Source organism: Notolabrus celidotus, chromosome 20 (assembly GCF_009762535.1).
Source record: "Notolabrus celidotus isolate fNotCel1 chromosome 20, fNotCel1.pri, whole genome shotgun sequence".
NCBI classification, from domain to species: Eukaryota; Metazoa; Chordata; class Actinopteri; order Labriformes; family Labridae; genus Notolabrus; species Notolabrus celidotus.
This window is the reverse complement of record NC_048291.1, coordinates 13,129,490-13,148,706: the sequence shown is the minus strand read 5'-3', so window position 1 is coordinate 13,148,706 and position 19,217 is coordinate 13,129,490. Positions and strand designations below refer to the sequence as shown.

Below are 19,217 nucleotides of genomic sequence, written 5' to 3'. Positions count from 1 at the left end.
GAATGGGCCTTTTGCTCTGTGATGTATTCATTCGGGGTTAATTGGCTCTGAGTCCGTTAGCAGAGTAGCCTGTAGCCCACAGAGAGAGAAAGAAAGAGAGCGAGCGAAGCACAGAGAAAGAGAGAGAGATATTTCCTCCTATAATGGCCATTCTTCATTACTGGCGCTTGCACCACAGGGGGGCTGTTTCCCCATGGGGCTATTGGGCGAAAGAGCCAGCATCACGACTGCCAAGTTTCAGAGGGAGTCAAATAAAATGTTAGAAATTTTCAGAAAATGTTCCTCCAACAAAAAAAAAGTGATGTGTGCAGTCAACCTTTTTGGGTCTGCTCCGGGGAGGGATGGAAATGCAATTGCCATTGGAGCCAAATGGTGATAAGCAACAGTGATGCCTGATGGGGAAAAAGAAGGACCTAAATTGGCCTTATTCTTCTGAGGTTGAACAATGTGGAGAATGGTATCAACCACAGCTGAGTACTTTTCAATATAACGACTCACACAGAGCTAATAAAAAAGCATGATAATAAGTACAATATGTATTATGACCTTAGATCTGCACTAATCAGTATTTTGTTTTGAAATGTTTGTACTAATGGATGTTTAAATGACATATGTTATGCAAAAGGGGTTGCTAACAGCCCAATAAGCCTAAGGGAAACAACCTGTTCCTCTCCCACCCATTTCCCCTTCCACCCATTTCCCATCATGGAAGGTTTCATTGTTTTGATTTTATAGTCAAGAGTTGGGTTACTTTTTTTTTACTCTAATTACCCTTGAAAACTTTGGTATACACACTTTTTGCTACCTGCCAAGCACCAAAGGCAGCCAAACAAAATTAGCATCTAACTGCTGGGGTTTTCAGACACTCAACAGCCAGATATTTATGTAGTTTAAGACAAAAGCTGTTCTCAAATGTAAATGTAAAATATAAGAATTTCCCTCATCAGGTGGATGAAAACATGACAGCTAATTAGTGATAATTTGCTTATTTTCTGTGGACTTTTTAAGAAGGAAGGCAACTGCTGCTAAGATGTTAGCTATACAGAGGTTCTAATAAGTCTGTGTTGTCTTAACAGCCTGATGCGCTGACCCCAAGTAGCCAAGTACAAATGAATCACTGCAGCCTTGAGTCAAGTATTTTTCAACACAATGGACTATTCAATAACCATCTGCATTTCATTTCCTCATTCCAGAATGATCCAGTATCATAAGCATGGATTGAATTGAGCGTTTCACAAGCAGGAGGACTGAGCAAACAGAAGAGTTATTAAAAAGATTGAAGATTCTTTGTCTTCTCAGTGATGAACTTCCTTTCATATTCTCCGCAGATCTGGGACACCGCTGGACAGGAGCGCTTCCGCAGTGTCACTCATGCCTACTACCGAGACGCCCATGGTGAGGCACAAACACAAGAACACACACAGTTTTGAAATTGTTTTACTCCACAAGACTCACCTGGAACATAATTCACATGATACACAGGCTGATGTCTAAACATGAGGGCAGTTTTTATTTTGAAAATGTGTTGTTTTTTGACCACTTCATGCATGGAGTGTACACTGCTCAAATGCTTCATGGCTGACAAAAAATGTGTTTTTAGATATATACATTCAAATATATGAATAAAATCCTTCTGTGCATGCAGAAGAACAATAAAAGTGACATTTTGGAGGATTGAGATGAATGTGCTGACTTAATGTGTATCATCACAATATATTCTTATATTTTTTCATACTAATTATAATTCAGAGCTGTGTTGTTGTTGGTTTGGATGAGATTGCTTTCCACTGTGCAGTATAATAATCAAGCACTGAGGTTTTATAACTCTCCTGCTGGGATTGAAGGACATCGCATTCAGGATTCATAGGTCTCTTTGATGATCTGCAATCAGTCATCGCCAATGTGTGTGTATGAGTCTGCATGCCAGTGTGTCTACTTTTATTCATAATAATGTCATCATTAGCCATGCAAATTAATGTAGAAAGCTCTTACTGGAGACACCGTTGTTTTCTCAAATAGCTTTTAGTAAATAGCTTAAATCAAATCTACAAAACCTGGACCCTTAGCAATAAAACCCACAACGGTATACTCCTTTCCTGTTACTTGATATTCACACGGTGCAAGAGTTTGTCATTTCATGGAGAGTGCATCACCTCATTTGCTCTTTTAATCTCAGGTACCTTCAGCATTCTTTGTGCAATCAAAGGGGAGTTTCACCCTCTGGGTTTGTTTATTTAAGTTTACACAACTGAAGCAGGCTCATATTTTGTGTGTGACGGACTACATGCATAAATGACTCGGTGCAAATCATCCGCGCTTGTTGTAATGGTTTGGCAGTTAGCCTGCATAATTAGAGCACAGGATTTATAGTCTGGAGGCTGGAGGCTGCAGACCCCAGACGACGACTGTTAGCTGGTCCAGTTTCAGGAAAGCTGCCTCAGTGCATATCTTCCTCTAAAACACACACTCTTAGATATCTCAATGCCAGGATTATAAATGACTTTTACATCATTAACATGCCGCATATCACTGCATTAATTGCATATAAAGGAGCTCCACTCTGCATTTCAAGCAAAATAATACCCTGATTCCATAAAAGTAGGGACACTGTGTGAAGCATTGATGAAAATAGATTTTGATGCTTTGCAAATCATTCCAACCTTACATTTACTTGAAAATAGTGCAAAAACAACATAACAAAGGTCAGAACAGAAAAACAAATTATTTTATGAAAGTTTGAAAGTTAACTTATGTTTAAATTTGATGCCAGCAACACGTTTCCATAAAGCTGTGACAGGGCATGTTAATGCTGCATCACTTCTTTTAACAACACTCTGTAAATGTTCTGGAACTGAGGAGACCACTTTCTGAAGTTTTGAAAGTGTAATGTTGTTACGTTTTTGCCTGATAATGTCATCTGCTCAACAGTTCAGGGTATCCTTTGTCCTTTTTTATGTTGTACCAAATGTTTTCAGTGGGTGACAAGTCTGGACTGCAGACAGGTCAATTTAACACCCAGACTCTTCTACTGCAGAGCCATGCTGTTATCATTTTTGCTGAATGTGGGTTGGCATTGTCTAGCTGAAATAAAAAAGGTCTTTCTGAAAAAAACAAACTCATTGCTTGGATGGCAGCAAATACTGGTCCAAAACCTGTATATATTGTTTAGCATTGATAGTGCCTCTCCAGATGTGTAAGCCACCCATGCCATGGGCTCTTGTGTATCCCAATACCAGTTGCCGGCATTTCTAGATCACGTTTATATACACCTATTAGCCATGACCTAATAGTTAGCACACCCCTCTTGTCAAGTCATAGCCAAAACAGCTCTGACCTGATGAGTCATGGACTCCACTAGACCCCTGAAGGTGGGCTGTGGTATCTTGCACCAAGATGTTTGCATCAGGTCGTTTCAGTCCTAGAAGTTGTGAGGTGGAGCTTCTATAGATCAGACTTGATTGTCCAGCACATCCCACGGATGCTCCAATCGATTAATGTGACTTATGTGTTGCTCCAGCTCACCTTCTTTCATTGCTTCTTGGTCTAGTTCTGATGCTCGATTTTCATTGTAGGCACTTCTGGCAGTGCACATGGGCACCCTGGCTGGAATCTACACAGCCCTGTACACAACAAACTGTGTCCCTCTGACACCTTTCTTTCTGAACCAGAATTAACTTTTTCAGCAGTTTGGGCTCCCGTAGCTCTTCTGTTAGATCAGACTTCACTCCCCATGCACATCAGTGAGCACTGGCCACCCATGACCCTGTTGCAAGTTCACCAGTTTTCCTTCATTGCTCCACTTTTGGTGGGCGTTGACCCCTGCAGACTGGAGACACACCTCAAGAGCTGGAGTTGTGGAGATGCTCTGACCCAGTCATCTAACCATGACAATCTGAACCTTTCAAAAACAGTCACATTCGTACACTCCTCCATTTTCTTGCATGTAACGGATCAACTTCAAGGACAAAATGTTCACTTAGTGCATGACATGTCCCACCCACTGACAGGAGTCACTGTTTAGATGTAATCAATGGTACTCACTTCATGTGTCAGTGCTCATACTGTTATAGCTTATAGGTGTATGGTTTCCTCTTTGCATGGTGCACTGTTCAACAATGATTCTACTGCTGGCTCTCTGTGCATAGCCGAGTCATTTAATTTTGTAGACATATGATTTTCTAGTTTTACCTGGCAAAGTTTGCACCTTACCAAAGTTTTGTTCATTTTCAAGGAGTTCCTCAGAACTCTTTGACAGCTGCAGAACTCTCTGCGGTTTATACCCGGCTCCAAGTGTCACAGCTCCACACCCGTTTTACCTGCACCTGGCAATAATGCTTTCTTCTTCTTCTGTTATAGGATGGGATGTTTAGATGGGATACAGCCACTGTTTTAAAACCAGCCCCTGGTAAAAAAAAAAAATGACGGAGAACATATATAATGAAATAATATAATGAGATCATGGAGATCAGGCATTAACTATTACATTTTTGTGAATGAATGGCTATTTGAATAGACCTGTCAGAGACATGACCTTTTATTACAGATCACTTCCTCACTTATCAGTAAGCACTGGACTAAGAAAATAGTGAGATATGCCTCCAATACTAAGGATAGATTCTGCAGATCAAACTTGTTAGTGGCCCTTATAGGATCCATGACAGCTTGACAAACTAAAGGACGATGTCACAGTGAAAAAAGTCCACCAATCATCGCCGCAACGCTTCAACAACAATCCTATAAATGGTTCCTCCTGTGATTTACTGCAGCTTTTCTCTTACTCGAACAAACTCCTGTTTCAGTGACAGACTGTCAGCGAGGCTTTTGAAGTCTCTGAAGTGTTGTACCAAAGTTTCTGTGTCTGATGTTTCCCGGCTGTCAGTTCTTTGTTCAAACAATGCACCTACATTTTGATCTTACCTTCTTACTGTGTGCAAACTCTTGACTGTCAGAAAGTGGAGTTTGTTTTCAGAGTTCAAGAGACGCACACAGACTTTTGGCTATGTGTCCTCTTGTATCCCCACAGTGAACTGATCAGTTGTAGAGGGTTTAAGGGTAATCTCGGATGACTTTTGCCCGATTTCAGCTGCACTTGTAATCCATCTACATCAAAGTGTATCTGTTTCAAATGCCAGCTGACCTTGAGCAAAGCAACTCTTTGAATACTGTGTGAATCTTAACTGCTATCTGGCAAAGGTTAAATGTGAAATAAATGCACCACTTACAAAGTGGAATTAGAATTAAAAGATCCTCTCAGTGTGCTGGATGATGAAATGGTGCAATAAGTAATAGTCCATGCCCCGCAGTGCTCAGTTCTTCTTAACTATAGTTTAATAGCAGTGGTGTGATGTTGCCATAAATCAGACCATGTACTTAAAGTTGTATCTTGCAAATAAACAAATGTTAAGATTACGTTTACCTCTCTCACCATCAACAGTATCTCTTTGGATGTTTATTATTTATTTATGTTAACAGCATGTCTGATATGAAAAAGGGTGTGATGTGAATCTGAATTAATCATTATGGTGAGCCAGAGCTGCAGAATGTGTTAATAAGCAACTGTATGTTGACTCATTAGCATCAACATTGTGGACCTTGTGTAAGAAACACGCCACGTTCTCCCGCAAAACATCACAGCAAATAACTAAAAAAAGTCACTGTTATAAGTACTCAAATGTACATAAAGAAATCTGAATCAGTCATCAGAAAAATGTTGAGTAATACAAATTAGGCCAATGCTAACATTTCTTAACTGTGAAACAAGAGCAGGCTTTTGTCTGTCAACTTCAAGCAGCTGGCTGACAGCGCAATCACAGATTATGTTGTACTTAAAAGGCCCTATGAAATCTGTTTTATTTTTTTCTAAATTCTGTTTTTTTCATTTTAATTTTTTAGAATTCTGTACCCTTTACACTTATTTTCCACCTTATAGTGTGTGCTTTTAGTGTCAGTGAATAAAATGTCCGTTAATGAAATGCAAAAATCCTTAAATTTATTGATGAAACACATCGTTGCACAATTTTGCTCAGTATTTCAAGTCAAAACATAATGTTGTAACATAACAATGCACCAATAAGTGCTGTAAGAACAGTTTCGACAGAGTTTCAGAGTTTTTTTGCAGACCTAGCCGGTGTTTCTGGTGGCCGCTTCAACGTTGTTTATTTCGGGAGGGGGCGGGTGAGTGTTTGGGTGCATCTCAAAGCTCTAAACTGCAGTCTCCTCGCTCCTCGCTCCTCGGTCGAACCGGAAGTACTTACTGACGCGCCATTTTAACTTGCGTCCCAAAGCTCTTAACTCTGCTGGAGGAGAGAGGAGCGAGGAGCGAGGAGACTGATCCGAGGAGGGATAATCGAGGAAACACGAGAGCAGACTTTGCGGAAGTCTTTTCTCTGACAGACACGCCCCCTTATTGAATATCACTCACCGATTGGACGCTGCAGCGGCGCGGACTTATCCGAAACTTAACATCAGCTGAGTTTAATAACAGAGAAAAGATGGACCTTAAAACAGTCACTAAGGGTGCCCTGAAACAGATCATAAACATATGTCGGTTTCTAAACAGTCTGTATGTGATGAGCTGAGATTGAAAAGTGTTTGATATGAATTTTAAAAACAAAATACTGATCGCAAAATCATAAATTCAATATAACAGAGGATGGATTATGTTATATCTGATTGTTTTTGTCAGATTCACTGTCTAATGAAATAGAGTAATAGAGTCTAACATCATTGATAGAATATATATCAATGATCAGTTATTCCTCCTGTTAGTTTCCCCATTTGTTCTCGTTTTCTTCATGAAGGGAAGTCTGACAGTAAAGTTTGTCTGTTAGTAAAAACACTTGTTATATTTCCAGTCAGGTTAATAAAGTTTCATACGAGGCTGATCATTAATGAGCACAGGGTTTGAAAAGAGTTGCATGGTTTCTATTCTCCCTTAAAGTAATAAATAATTTAATAATGAGGCATTTTACCGGTGAATCGATCCGCGATGCTTTAGGACAGAATAAACAGAGAGCTGATTCTCTTCATGTGCAAGTGTGTGTTAACATGTAAACACAGAGACAGAGCTCTGTTACTGTTTATATTTATCAGAGTTATTACAGTGAACATGTGTGCAGACACAAACAGCTATTAAAGCCGTCATCACAAACCGACGTCGCTTCACGTGACGCTCCGGAGGAGAGGACGTCTCATTTCTCTAAATACAAATCTCCTCTCTCCTCTCTCCTCTGGTTTCATTTCCGCGCATCTCTGGTGGGCGGGACTAAGACGCGAGGAAGAGACGCGAGGATGGACGTTTAGAGCTTTGAGATGCACCCTTTGTGAGGAGATGCACAGGTGGTGCCACGAATAAGCGGTCCCCGGAAACATTTCCCCAGACAAACGTTCCTTCTCCTCATGATGACAGCATTTCAGTCACATTATGTCAATTTCCTCGATATTCCGCATTTAACAGTAGATTCCATTTTTATTGGCCAATTCTGCGATCCCGTCCACGATTCTGTGAACGCGGAAATCATAGGGCCCGATACTTAGTCTCTGATGAAACATGGCTGTGGTATCAGCACGCAGAGATAGCGACAGGACGGCAGGTGTTTTGGTTTAACAAGTTACCTTGTTAACTGGTGACAGCCAGTGAGTCTGTGATTACTGTTTTTACAACTGTTGAAAACAGAGCCCAGCAGCCTGTTGCACCAGCTGTGCATAAGTTGAGTCCTAAGTTAGGGTGTAAAGTCCTTCCTAAACCAAACGTTGAAACTAGTTAGTTTGTAACTTAAGTTGTGACATAGTTTGGTTGCACCACGGAGACGTAAGGTTCATCTTAACTAGTAGACAGTAACGTCCAAACTAACCAAAACATTGTTGCAGATATGACGTATACACTTCCAGCAGCCAATCAGAGGAAAGCACCACTTTTGATGCGTTGTTATCTTTCGTGCCTAATCGTCTCAGAACTTACCAACGGCTGAAACAAACTAAAGTAAGGTGATAACTACAGCCTCAATCCTTAATCTACGGTGTGTGTATAATAACAGTGACATCGAGTGGTACAATTATCAACTACAACATATGTTAATCATAGGAGGGCAAATCTTGGTCATCATATTTTTCGAAAGGATTTAATCTCTTGCGGATATCGCGTATATACAGTCTATGGTTGCAGACGTCATATAGCTGGGAGGACCCTCTGTATCTCCTCATCATCCCACTTTTCAAAACGACGCACCATGGCAGCTGATATACTGTACGGAGGACTTCACACCTACTAGGACCCAAGTGTAAGAATTAAGTTGCAATTTAGGCTTACATTGGAACTATTTCAGCTGGTGCAACGCCCAAAACGTTAGTAGAGTGTAAACTCCATCCTAAATGAGAAATTACGTTCAAACTAGGCTAAGTTTGAACTTACGCACAGCTGGTGCAACAGGCAGCTGATGACTAAATTATGACATTGCAATGAAAAGGGACTCAGTTTTCAACAGTTCCTGTAACCATGACAACCACAGAACTAAACAGCTGAAAGTCGCCAGTTAACAGGGTCACTCATTTAACTGGAACACTGGTGTAGTTTTGGAAGGCACTCAATCTTCCCACTCCAGCTCCCTCACTGTCAGCATTGTGAGCCTACATTGATCAATAAAAAATAGCACTGATTCGTTTAACCAGCTTGTAATTCTGGTGATGACATTTAATCGACTTACACACATCCCTGAGTCAAACTTAAACTTCAGGCAAGAAAGGTGTGTTGTTTCAGACACAAATAAAATCAAATAAACTGGCCTAGGATCCAAAACAAATTTAATGTTTCACCCAATTACACAAAAAGGTTTTCTCAGTTTGGAGAAGCCTGCCAGCAGCACTCTGTGACCTCTAAACTAATTCACACAAACAAAGTTTGACATACAAACACACTCCTCCACAGAGCCAAAAAAATATGATGAATGGAGATAATTTTAAGTGCCACAACTTCGAGGGGCTGAAGCAGAGCTGCAGGCAGAAAACAAATACAGAGAGAGAATGAGTGTGGGAGGGTGGAGGGACTGAGAGGGAAGAGAGGCTCTGAAAGAGGACAGAGGGAGAGAGATAAAGGGAAGATTACTTTAGATGTCGATGAAATGCAATGCATCCACTGTGTGGGAGAAAAGGTGCAGTCAGACAACAGATATTTTTCTGCTCAATTTTGTGCGAAAATTCAGTGACTTCATCTTTTTCTGATGTCTTTTTGTGCTTATCCTGGTCCAGCCTATTTGTGTTTACTGCGATAAAATAAAAAAGAAACAAAAAAAAATCTGAGAGTCCAGACAGAACAAATTAAATCACAGGTTTTTCTCAGAGAGGTTGATGGATGAAAACAAAGTCTTCAAAATATTTCACTTTAACAAAAGCTTCCAGTTTCCTGAGAAAACAACATCATGTCAACGTTTATATTAACACAGTCTACCCACCTTCGTTCAAAAAGTCATTTTGCACAATGGTATTGTGTTTGATCTCCAGACAGAGACACGTTTTTTTTTTCTTTCTCTCTCGGCCCAAATCCATTTAAATTGAATTCAGATGCACACAGTGCAATACATTTTCCTTAATCACATGCTGTTTGGATTGTTTGCACATCTGTTGTAAGTAGTCTCTACAAAAAAATTGCACTTTAGATCATTTTTGGAGAACAAAAATCCTCTCTCAATTCATGGTACAGTAGGAAAGTGAACAGTTCTCATAACATTTCAAATTTTAGTAAGCAAGCTTTATTTTTCTTCAAGTCATGCATCAGCAAAATCATTTTCAAAACTGTTTCCATTCGTGGGAATTGATTTTGCATCTCTCGTGGTTTGTACCAATGACTCCTGATCAAATATAGTTTAAATCACTTATGGGCTCATATTTCTCTTTGTTGCTTAGCGCCGCTCAAGTGGCTGCTTGTTGCAGCAGCTCTCTCTTTGTTGTTCTTTTTTTTACTTTTTTTCACATCTGTTTAATTATCTTTGTATTTGGAGCCTGTCATGACTTTTTAATGACTCATTTGTTGGCCATAGACACCAAACTGTCTACTTTTGCAGTGTTTTTTTCTACTTTTGTTCCTGTGTGTGTCTGGAGATCCTGCGTGTATCCATGGTACCATTGTTTACATACGAGATCAGCTGTTAGCAGCCGAAGCATGACACAATTCTCATCTTTTTGGCACTATACACCAGCACAATGGATTTGAAATTAAACAAATAAGATGTGTTTTAACTGCAGACTTTCAGCTTTAATTTGAGGGTATTTACATCCAAATCAGGTGAACGGTTTGTAGAAATGACAACAGTTTCAATATGTGCCTCCCACTTTTTAAGGGACCAAAAGTAATGGGACAATCGACTCAAAAGTTATTTCATGGACAGGTGTGGGCTATTCCCTCGTTATTTCATCATCAGTTAAGCAGGTAAAATGTCTGGAGTTGATTCCAGGTGTGACATTTGCATTTGGAATCTGTTGCTGTCAACTCTCAATATGATATCCAAAGAGCTGTCACTATCAGTGAAGCAAGCCATCATTAGGCTGAAAAATCAAAACAAACCCATCAGAGAGATAGCAAAAAACATTAGGTGTGGCCAAATCAACTGTTTGGAACATTCTTAAAAAGAAAGAACGCACCGGTGAGCTCAGCAACACCAAAAGACCCGGAAGACCACGGAAAACAACTGTGGTGGATGACAGAAGACTTCTTTCCCTGGTGAAGAAAAACCCCTTCACAACAGTTGGCCAGATCAAGAACACTCTCCAGGAGGCAGGTGTATGTGTGTCAAAGTCAACAACCAAGAGAAGACTTCACCAGAGGGAATACAGAGGGTCCACCACAAGATGTAAACCATTGGTGAGCCTCAAAAACAGGAAGACCAGATCAGAGTTGGCCGAACAACATCTAAAAAAGCCTTTACAGTTCTGGAAAAAAAACATCCTGTGGACAGATGAGACAAAGATCAACTTGTACCAAAGTGATGGGAAGAGAAGAGTATTGAGAAGGAAAGGAACTGCTCATGATCCAAACCATACCACCTTATTGGCGTGGGCATGTATGGCTGCCAATGGAACTGGTTCCCTTATATTTATTGATGATGTGACCGCTGACACAAGCAGCAGAATGGATTCTGAAGTGTTTCGTGCAATAATATCTGCTCATATTCAGCCAAATGCTTCAGAACTCATTGGACGGCGCTTCACAGTGCAGATGGACAATAACCCGAAGCATACTGCGAAAGCAACCAAAAAGGTTTATAAGGCAAAGAACCGGAATGTTATGCAATGGCCAAGTCAATCACCTGACCTGAATCCATTTGAGCATGCATTTCACTCACTGAAGACAAAACTGAAGGGGAAATGCCCCAAGAACAAGCAGGAACAGAAGACAGTTGCAGTAGAGGCCTGGCAGAGCATCACCAGGGATGAAACCTAGTGTCTGGTGATGTCTATGTGTTCCAGACTTCAGGCTGTAATTGACTGCAAAGGATTTGCAATGAAGTATTAAAAAGTGAAAGTTTGATTTATGATGCTGAGTTTGTCCATTACTTTTGGTCCCTTAAAAGTGGGAGGCACATATAGAAACTGTTGTCATTTCTACACCGTTCACCTGATTTGGATGTAAATACCCTCAAATTAAAGCTGAAAGTCTGCAGTTAAAGCACATCTTGTTTGTTTAATTTCAAATCCATTGTGCTGGTGTATAGAGCCAAAAAGATGAGAATTGTGTCGATGTCCCAATATTTATGGACCTGACTGTATCTTGTTGAAATTCTTGTACTGTACACCTTTTTGTTTGCTGCTGTAACTCCATGAATTTCCCCGTTGCGGGACGAATAAAGGATTATCTTATCTTATCTTATCTTATCTTATCTTATCTTATCTTATCTTATCTTATCTTATCTTATCTTATCTTATCTTATCTTATCTTATCTTATCTTATCTTATCTTATCTTATCTTATCTTATCTTATCTTATCTTATCTTATCTTATCTTATCTTATCTTATCTTATCTTATCTTATCTTATCTTATACTGTAGATCATCTACTGGTTTCAGGTTCATAAATCCTCATAGAACATTAAACCCAGTATTCCTCATGGTGACAGCCTTACAGATAGACTACTAGGGCTAGGTACTATGTCAGTTTTATTGATCTCAGTTCCGCTTATTAATTTTGATTCCATCATTTTTGGAGTGTAGAATAAACCCAAATATTTAAGATCAGATATTTCCACCTGGTGCTTGGTGTTAGTTATTCTTCTCGCTGTTTCTGATGTACGACACATGCAAATATCAAACAAGGCTAAAATCTTTGGATATTCCTATAAATGGCATGGACTTGATTGCAACTACTGCTGAAAATCTTACTTTAGAGAAATACTGTCACAATAGATGTTTCCTTGAGGAACATTTTGTACATTTTACAAATGTAGCTTTCTCTCCTCTGTCAGTGAAATGACATTCACTCCAGCGTTGGTTCTTCCTCTGCACTCTCAATTTCTGCTCATCTACCCTTTAAACCTCAATGTCCTTCTTGTTCTGTTTGCAACTAAATCTTGCGTAAAATCACTCCTTGATTGCGTCCTTTGTTTGTAGTGCTCCAAAGATAACACAAGCATTGTGTATTTCAAACAAACCTCTAATGTCACATTTCATGACCTCATTTTTTCAGGATTAACAATTGGGGCTGACCTTTAAAAGATACTGAACAGAGTGGACAGAAAATCTATTGAGAAGGCTGATTAATACAAGCTCCAAGACAGGGATGCATGAATCGTCACAAACACTCTGTCTTGTCTGTCCTGTCTGTCTGTCTGTCTGTCTGTCTCTCTCTCTCTCCTCTCTCTCTCCTCTCTCTCTCCTCTGTCTCTCTCTCTCTCTCTCTCTCTCTCTCTCTCCTCTCTCTCTCTCCTCTCTCTCTCTCTCTCTCTCTCTCTCTCTCTCTCTCTCTCTCTCTCTCTCTCTCACCCTCTCTCTGTCACCCTCTCTCTCTCTTCCCTGTCTGTCTGTCTGTAACTACCGCCCTGGTGGTTTGTGATTTTCTTTGCCCTGATTTCAACCGCTGAGGGATAACAGACAACACAGGAGTGAGAAACAGCTCCAGGACAAGTTTAGCACAGCACAGCTTTATTACACAGCTGTCAGACTGCATCATGCTCTTCTCCAAGCTGCCCAGGCCCCCGCTGCTCTCAAATACCTGCACTGCCTGGGTGAACTATGCTAAAGACAGAAAGCAGGACATGGCTTGAGGCACCTCTGTAGTTTAAAATATGATGCCTCGTCCATGGAAGAGAATGAATGGCCACGGTACATGATGTTTTTTAATTCCGAATTAATAATTCCAAATTAAATAATTCTGGATTAAAGTATACCTCCTTCGTGTTTACATGGAAATAGTAATTCCGAATTGAGGTTTACATGGAAAACACGTTTAATCGTCTTTATTCAATTCCGCTTAAGGTCTGGGGGTTGGGAAGGGTTCTGATTGGACAGGGGCGGGCAGACGTATTTACGTTTACTGGAAAGAAAACAGACTCCAGTTCCTTATTCTTTCATTTTCGGTAACAACATGGAAGACCACACAATAAGTGCAATTTTCGCTTTGATTTTGATGATAGTTTTGAATTAGCAGCTCGACACAAACGTACTGCTTTCACTTTCGTCAGCTGAGGAGGGGAAGAGAGATATACGACCGGAGAAGGGAGGCGGAAGACCGTACTGTGGCGAATCAAAGCCGGTTAGTGCAACGGGGTGCTCTACCTCAGCCTGGAATATGTGGCCCGCCAGTGCGTAATATGTGCGTCATCGCGACAGGACAAGGGAATGAGCATGCGCAGAATGACCGGAGTTACTTTAAAGCGGAATGAACTATACATGATAGAGTAATTATTCAATTCGGATTTAAAATCAGAATAAACCAGCCACTTACTTCGGATTTAAGTTTAATTCGGAATGATCATTTTCATTCGGAATTAGGTATTTACATGGTCATTTTTAATCTTTTTAAAGAGGATTTAAATTTAATTCTGAGGTGAAAGAGGAATTAAAAGTATCATGTAAACGTAGCCATTGTCACAAAAGAAGCATTTTGTTAAAGTTCTGGCATTTTTTCCAAATAAAAGACTCCAGTGCTAGTTATGAAATCTTTAGTAACTTTTTTTATGTAGCATTCTTATGTACTTGATACTGTAGTCATAGTGTTTCTGTTTATTTCACAAACACCAACATTAAAGAGCAGAAAAGACCTATTTGGTTAAATAGAGAGGACAAGCCTGATGCTGTGAGCTCACTTTTTTGTAAGCAGCCAGAGAAAAAAGCACTCTTCCATAGGATTATTATGACCAGAGACCCCTGGCAGTTTGTGAATTTCCCCTGACTTCAGTGTCTGATGTGGCGCATTTGTACTGGAAAAGAAAATTTTATATTTTACTAAAATCTTCTGACACCTCTGATTGAAAGCGTGGCTGCACAACATTTACCTTGTCTCTGAGGGAAACATCTTTCACAAAGAACGTGTATTAAAACACGTTTCAGAAAAGATACAGCTGCAGGTTGTCAAGCACTCTATTTTAATTCTATACTAAAAGGGAACATGGTGCACCTTGCATGGTGATGTTACCTTAATATAACATACTGTTGGCACACTGTTCCCAAAGATGCTGCAAAGCATTTCATCCATCTTATCACATCTAGTATTTTGATTGATTTCAGTTTGTTCTTTCTGTGAAGGATCTCTGTACTGTGAAACAACTGATCCAGCTGAAGTTGCACTAAAAATGCTTCATGAGTTCAACACAGCCTCGTTCTTACAAAAAACTAAAAAAGTTACAGCTTATGAAATCTGATATGCTGATTTGGACTGGACTAATATCAGAAGACCTCTGTGGGTCCTGAAATATTAGCAGGCGATTATTCCCTGGAATTTGACTTTACAAAATCCAGATGTGATCTATTCAGGATTAAAAAACACAGACGTCCTCTGTAATTATTACAAATTATCAGAGGTCCCAAGGTAGTACTAATCCCGAGGGCTTAAGTGTATCTGATTGTCTGTGCCTGTAGCTCAACTTCTGAACTCATTTCAGTGAAGTTTGTAACTATGGACTGCATGCAAATGCATCAGTCATGCTTTTAGTGTTGTGATAAGGCATGCAGGCCCACTGACGTCTTTGAAACCTCTTTGACAAACTCGTTATTATGTGATTAATCATTTTTAAAAGCCTGTATTTCTCTCTTCCTTTGTTCTTTTTTCTGTACTTTTTTTAGATAATGTTGTGATTTTTGTCCTTTTCTTAAAGTTCTGTATCTTGTTTAAGTATTTTTTAAAAACTTTTATCTGTTTTCACGTTTTTTTTATTTTTTGATTTACACTGATTTGATGTCATCTTTCCAGTTTCCACTTATTGCATTTATTCTTTTACTTATGTCTTTTTTTCTTTATTACTTTAACTGCCTTTTGAGATCCACCTGTATGAACAACTTTTTTTCTTGACATTGCATTTTTTTCTACATCCATCAAATTTTCTAGACTGCCCTCCATTTGGTCTTACTGTTGAATGCCTACTCAGTTACCTGCCAACTTCCTGTCTTTGTTTTGCCCTAAGTAAAACATCATTTTAAATGTATTATATAAAAAAGTGATAATTACATGTACACAAACTGTTGAGAGTTAAAAAAAAAAAAAAAAGTACTGAGTTGTTTACAAAAACGTAGCATGTATTGAGATGACTTAACATATGGTAAGACTGTGTTAGAGTTCTGCTCAATTAAACATGCTTTAGTCAATTTAGTCAATTTGTGTGAAGAAAACAAACTCTGGAATTGTTATTTCCCTGCAAAATACCAGTCGTGTTACAGCAGATGTGTTGACAGCAGTAATGTGAAAAAGAAAACTGAACTGAGAATACACATTTAAAATGTGTCACACTTGACTTTTTATTCACTTTACCAATGTCATTCGTCTGCCACTGCCAGACTAATTGCATATTTTAATAAGCCTGGAGCCTCCTTGTTTGTTTCAGGTTTTCATGGTGCATCTGAATCGGTGCAGTATAAAAATATTTTGAAAGCTACAGCCCATCAGAACAGTGGACACGTGGTGTAGCTGTAGATTAAGAGGTAGAAGCTTGTAACTCCAGCTTCAGATGCTGAAGGCTTTTATCTTTCACCAAATACACTGACACTAGGCATGCAGTTATTAAGTAGCCAGGACTATGAGTATGGAGTTGAACTATTAACCAGTTTAATACTGATGCAATAGATGGTTCATAATGTTCCACATGAGAGGTAGCTGTCTCGTTTTTTAATAAAAATGCTTCAACAGTGCTTCTGACTGGCCACACATTATTCATTTTGGTGCTCTCTCTCTCACATACAGTGGGGCAAAAAAGTATTTAGTCAGCCACTGATTTTGCAAGTTCTCCTACTTAGAAAGATGAGAGAGGTCTGTAATTTTCATCAGAGGTACACTTCAACTATGAGAGACAAAATGAGAAAAAAAAACAGGAAATCACATTGTAGGATTTTTAAAGAATTTATTTCTAAATTATGGTGGAAAATAAGTATTTGGTCACCCACAAACAAGCAAGATTTCTGGCTCTCACAGACCTGTAACTTCTTCTTTAAGAAGCTCTTCTGTCCTCCACTCGTTACCTATATTAATATGGAGCCAAAACGATGACTTTAATGTTTGGTTATTGAAAATAAAATTTGGCATTGAAAACACACTCTGAAACTGAAAAAAAAAACATTGGCATTGAAACACTTATATTGGAAAAAAATTTAACGGCATCAAAACAGGTATTGGCATTGAAAACGTTTCATTGAAGTTAAAATCACAAACATCAAATTTTATATCATTTAATTTATAGCAATTTTTGCATCTAATATTTTTTTCAATGACAATCATATTATTTTCTTCAATGTCACTTTTTTTTTCAATGACAGATTTTTTTTTTCAATGATGTTTTTCTTTTTTCGAATGCAGTTCTTTTTCAATGATTGAATTTTCAGTTCCAACTTTTTGTCTCCGTTTTGGCGTGGAGGGGAGGGTTTGAGGGGAGGGGCTAGGAGGATGTCATTCACAAATAATTTGCATAATTTCAGTCACGTGACCACCGCAGAAGCCTGGAGGGCAAAAAAGACCAAAGTGACATGACTGCTTCCATTCATTCAGACGTGTAAAACCGTCTCTTCCTTACTGAAAGGTTACCATCAAGCCTCGACACTAATATCAACCTTCTCCTTAACTTAACCGAGAACACTTCATTACCAGACTGTCAGGATAAAAGTGTCAGACTGTGAACAGCGACGTTATTACTAAGCTAGCGTTAGCTAGCGGTGTCAACATGTTAGCATCGGAGTTGTAGACATCAGTCCACGCACTGCAACGATGTATGGAGTGCTACATCAACTTGATTCATACAATGATTAAAATACTCTGTGTTTACTTCATATACCGTTAATGAAATGTTCGTTTAAAGACGTGTGGACTTTATTATTGTTTTGTTCCCTCAGCAGGGACAACAGAGCGTCGAATATAATGAATCCACATCTCCTCTCAGGGTTTTATTTCTAAGATTGGATTCTTACAGGGATATTTCAATGTTTATGAAGTGTGGTTGTATGAGTTTTATGTCACTAGTAATTGTACTAGCCATAGCGAACCCCGGTCAGCTCGGCTCCTGTAGTGAGAAACTACAGGAGAAACAGCAGCAGCTAGGCTACAGTTTCTGCAGACCGGGTCAGTCCTGCCACGTAACTCAGCTCATTTTACAATACTCTGACCTGAGCACTCATCTCGGTTTAGATGTACGCTCCACGTGTGATTTTATTCAGCACTTCACTTTGACACCAGAAAGCCTGTTTGTTTTTGCATTATTTACTGACACAACACAGACGAGCTCCTCCGCCTGCAACGCACTGATCAGCTGTTCAGGTCTGCAGCTTAAAAGTCATAAAAATACAACTAAACTTAGTAATGAGGGATTCTGACTGCGCCGATGTCGTGCCGTTTAATGCGGACACGCATGGACATCTTCATGAGCCGGACTTTACAGAGGAAAGGGAGATTCAATGCACCGGAGGAAAAAGCGGAGGAACTGCAGAGCTAAACTGGAGAGCAGGAGAGATCCAGAGTTACCTGGTGGTGCAGGTGTGTAAACTGTGTGCATTAGCTCACAGTTTACACACCTGCAAGAGAAAACTTCTTGCTGTCACAAGTAAGACTCAACAACAGTCTTCTTCGACCTTTGGGAATTAAGATATACCAGCAGATCACAAACTAGTGTGGCTAGTATCTATCGGTAACATGAAACTCATACAACCCCCACGTCAAAAACAATAAAATATCCTGTAAGAAGCAGAACCAGGGCTTATCTCCTCGCATATACCTGATAGACAACTGTTCGGCACTTTTAAGTGTTTAAACATGTAGTTGGCAGCAGAGTCCGGTCATTTCCCCGTAGTCCTTAGGTAGTTAGCATAGACTGTATGTTTCCTTGCCCTGCAGGGGGGGGCGTTCCATGAGTCTGTGACAACGTGAAAATTATGCAAATCACGCCCTCCTAGCCCCCCCCCTCAAACCCTCCCCTCCACGCCAAAACGGTGACAAAAGTTGGAACTGAAAATTCAATCATTGAAAAAGAACTGCATTCGAAAGAAGAGAAACGTCATTGAAGAAAAAATCTGTCATTGGAAAAAAGTGACATCGATGAAAAATAATGATTGTCATTGAAAAAAAATATTAGAATGCAAAATTGCTATAAATTAAATGATATAAAATTTGATGTTTGTGATTTTAACTTCAATGAAACGTTTTCAATGCCAATACCTGTTTTGATGCCGTTAAATTTTTTTTTTCAATATAAGTGTTCAGTGCCAATGTTTTTTTTTTCAGTTTCAGAGTGTGTTTTCAATGCCAAATTTTATTTTCAATACCAGACGTTTAAAGTCACTGTTTTGGCTCCATATATTAATGGCAACTGTTTGAACTCATTATCTGTATAAAAGACACCTGTCCACAGCCTCAACAGTCAGACTTCAAACTCAACCATGGCCAAGACCAAAGAGCTGTTGAAGGACACCAGGAAGAAAATTGTGGACCTGCACCAGGCTGGGAAGAGTGAATCTACAATAGGCAAGCAGGTTGGTGTGAATAAATCAACTGTGGGAGCAATTGTAAGAAAATGGAAGACATACAAGACCATTGATAATCTCCCT

General features: G+C 39.4%; 1 protein-coding gene across 2 annotated transcripts in view; it reads left to right on the top strand.

The window, feature by feature from the left end:
• Positions 1–19,217, top strand: part of LOC117832173 (ras-related protein Rab-26) — a 103,880-nt gene that overhangs the window by 37,430 nt on the left and 47,233 nt on the right. For both annotated transcript variants that reach the window (XM_034711180.1, XM_034711181.1), the window contains one exon: positions 1,329–1,395. In XM_034711180.1, the coding sequence (XP_034567071.1) occupies positions 1,329–1,395 (67 nt within the window). The remainder of the gene's footprint in view (positions 1–1,328; positions 1,396–19,217) is intronic.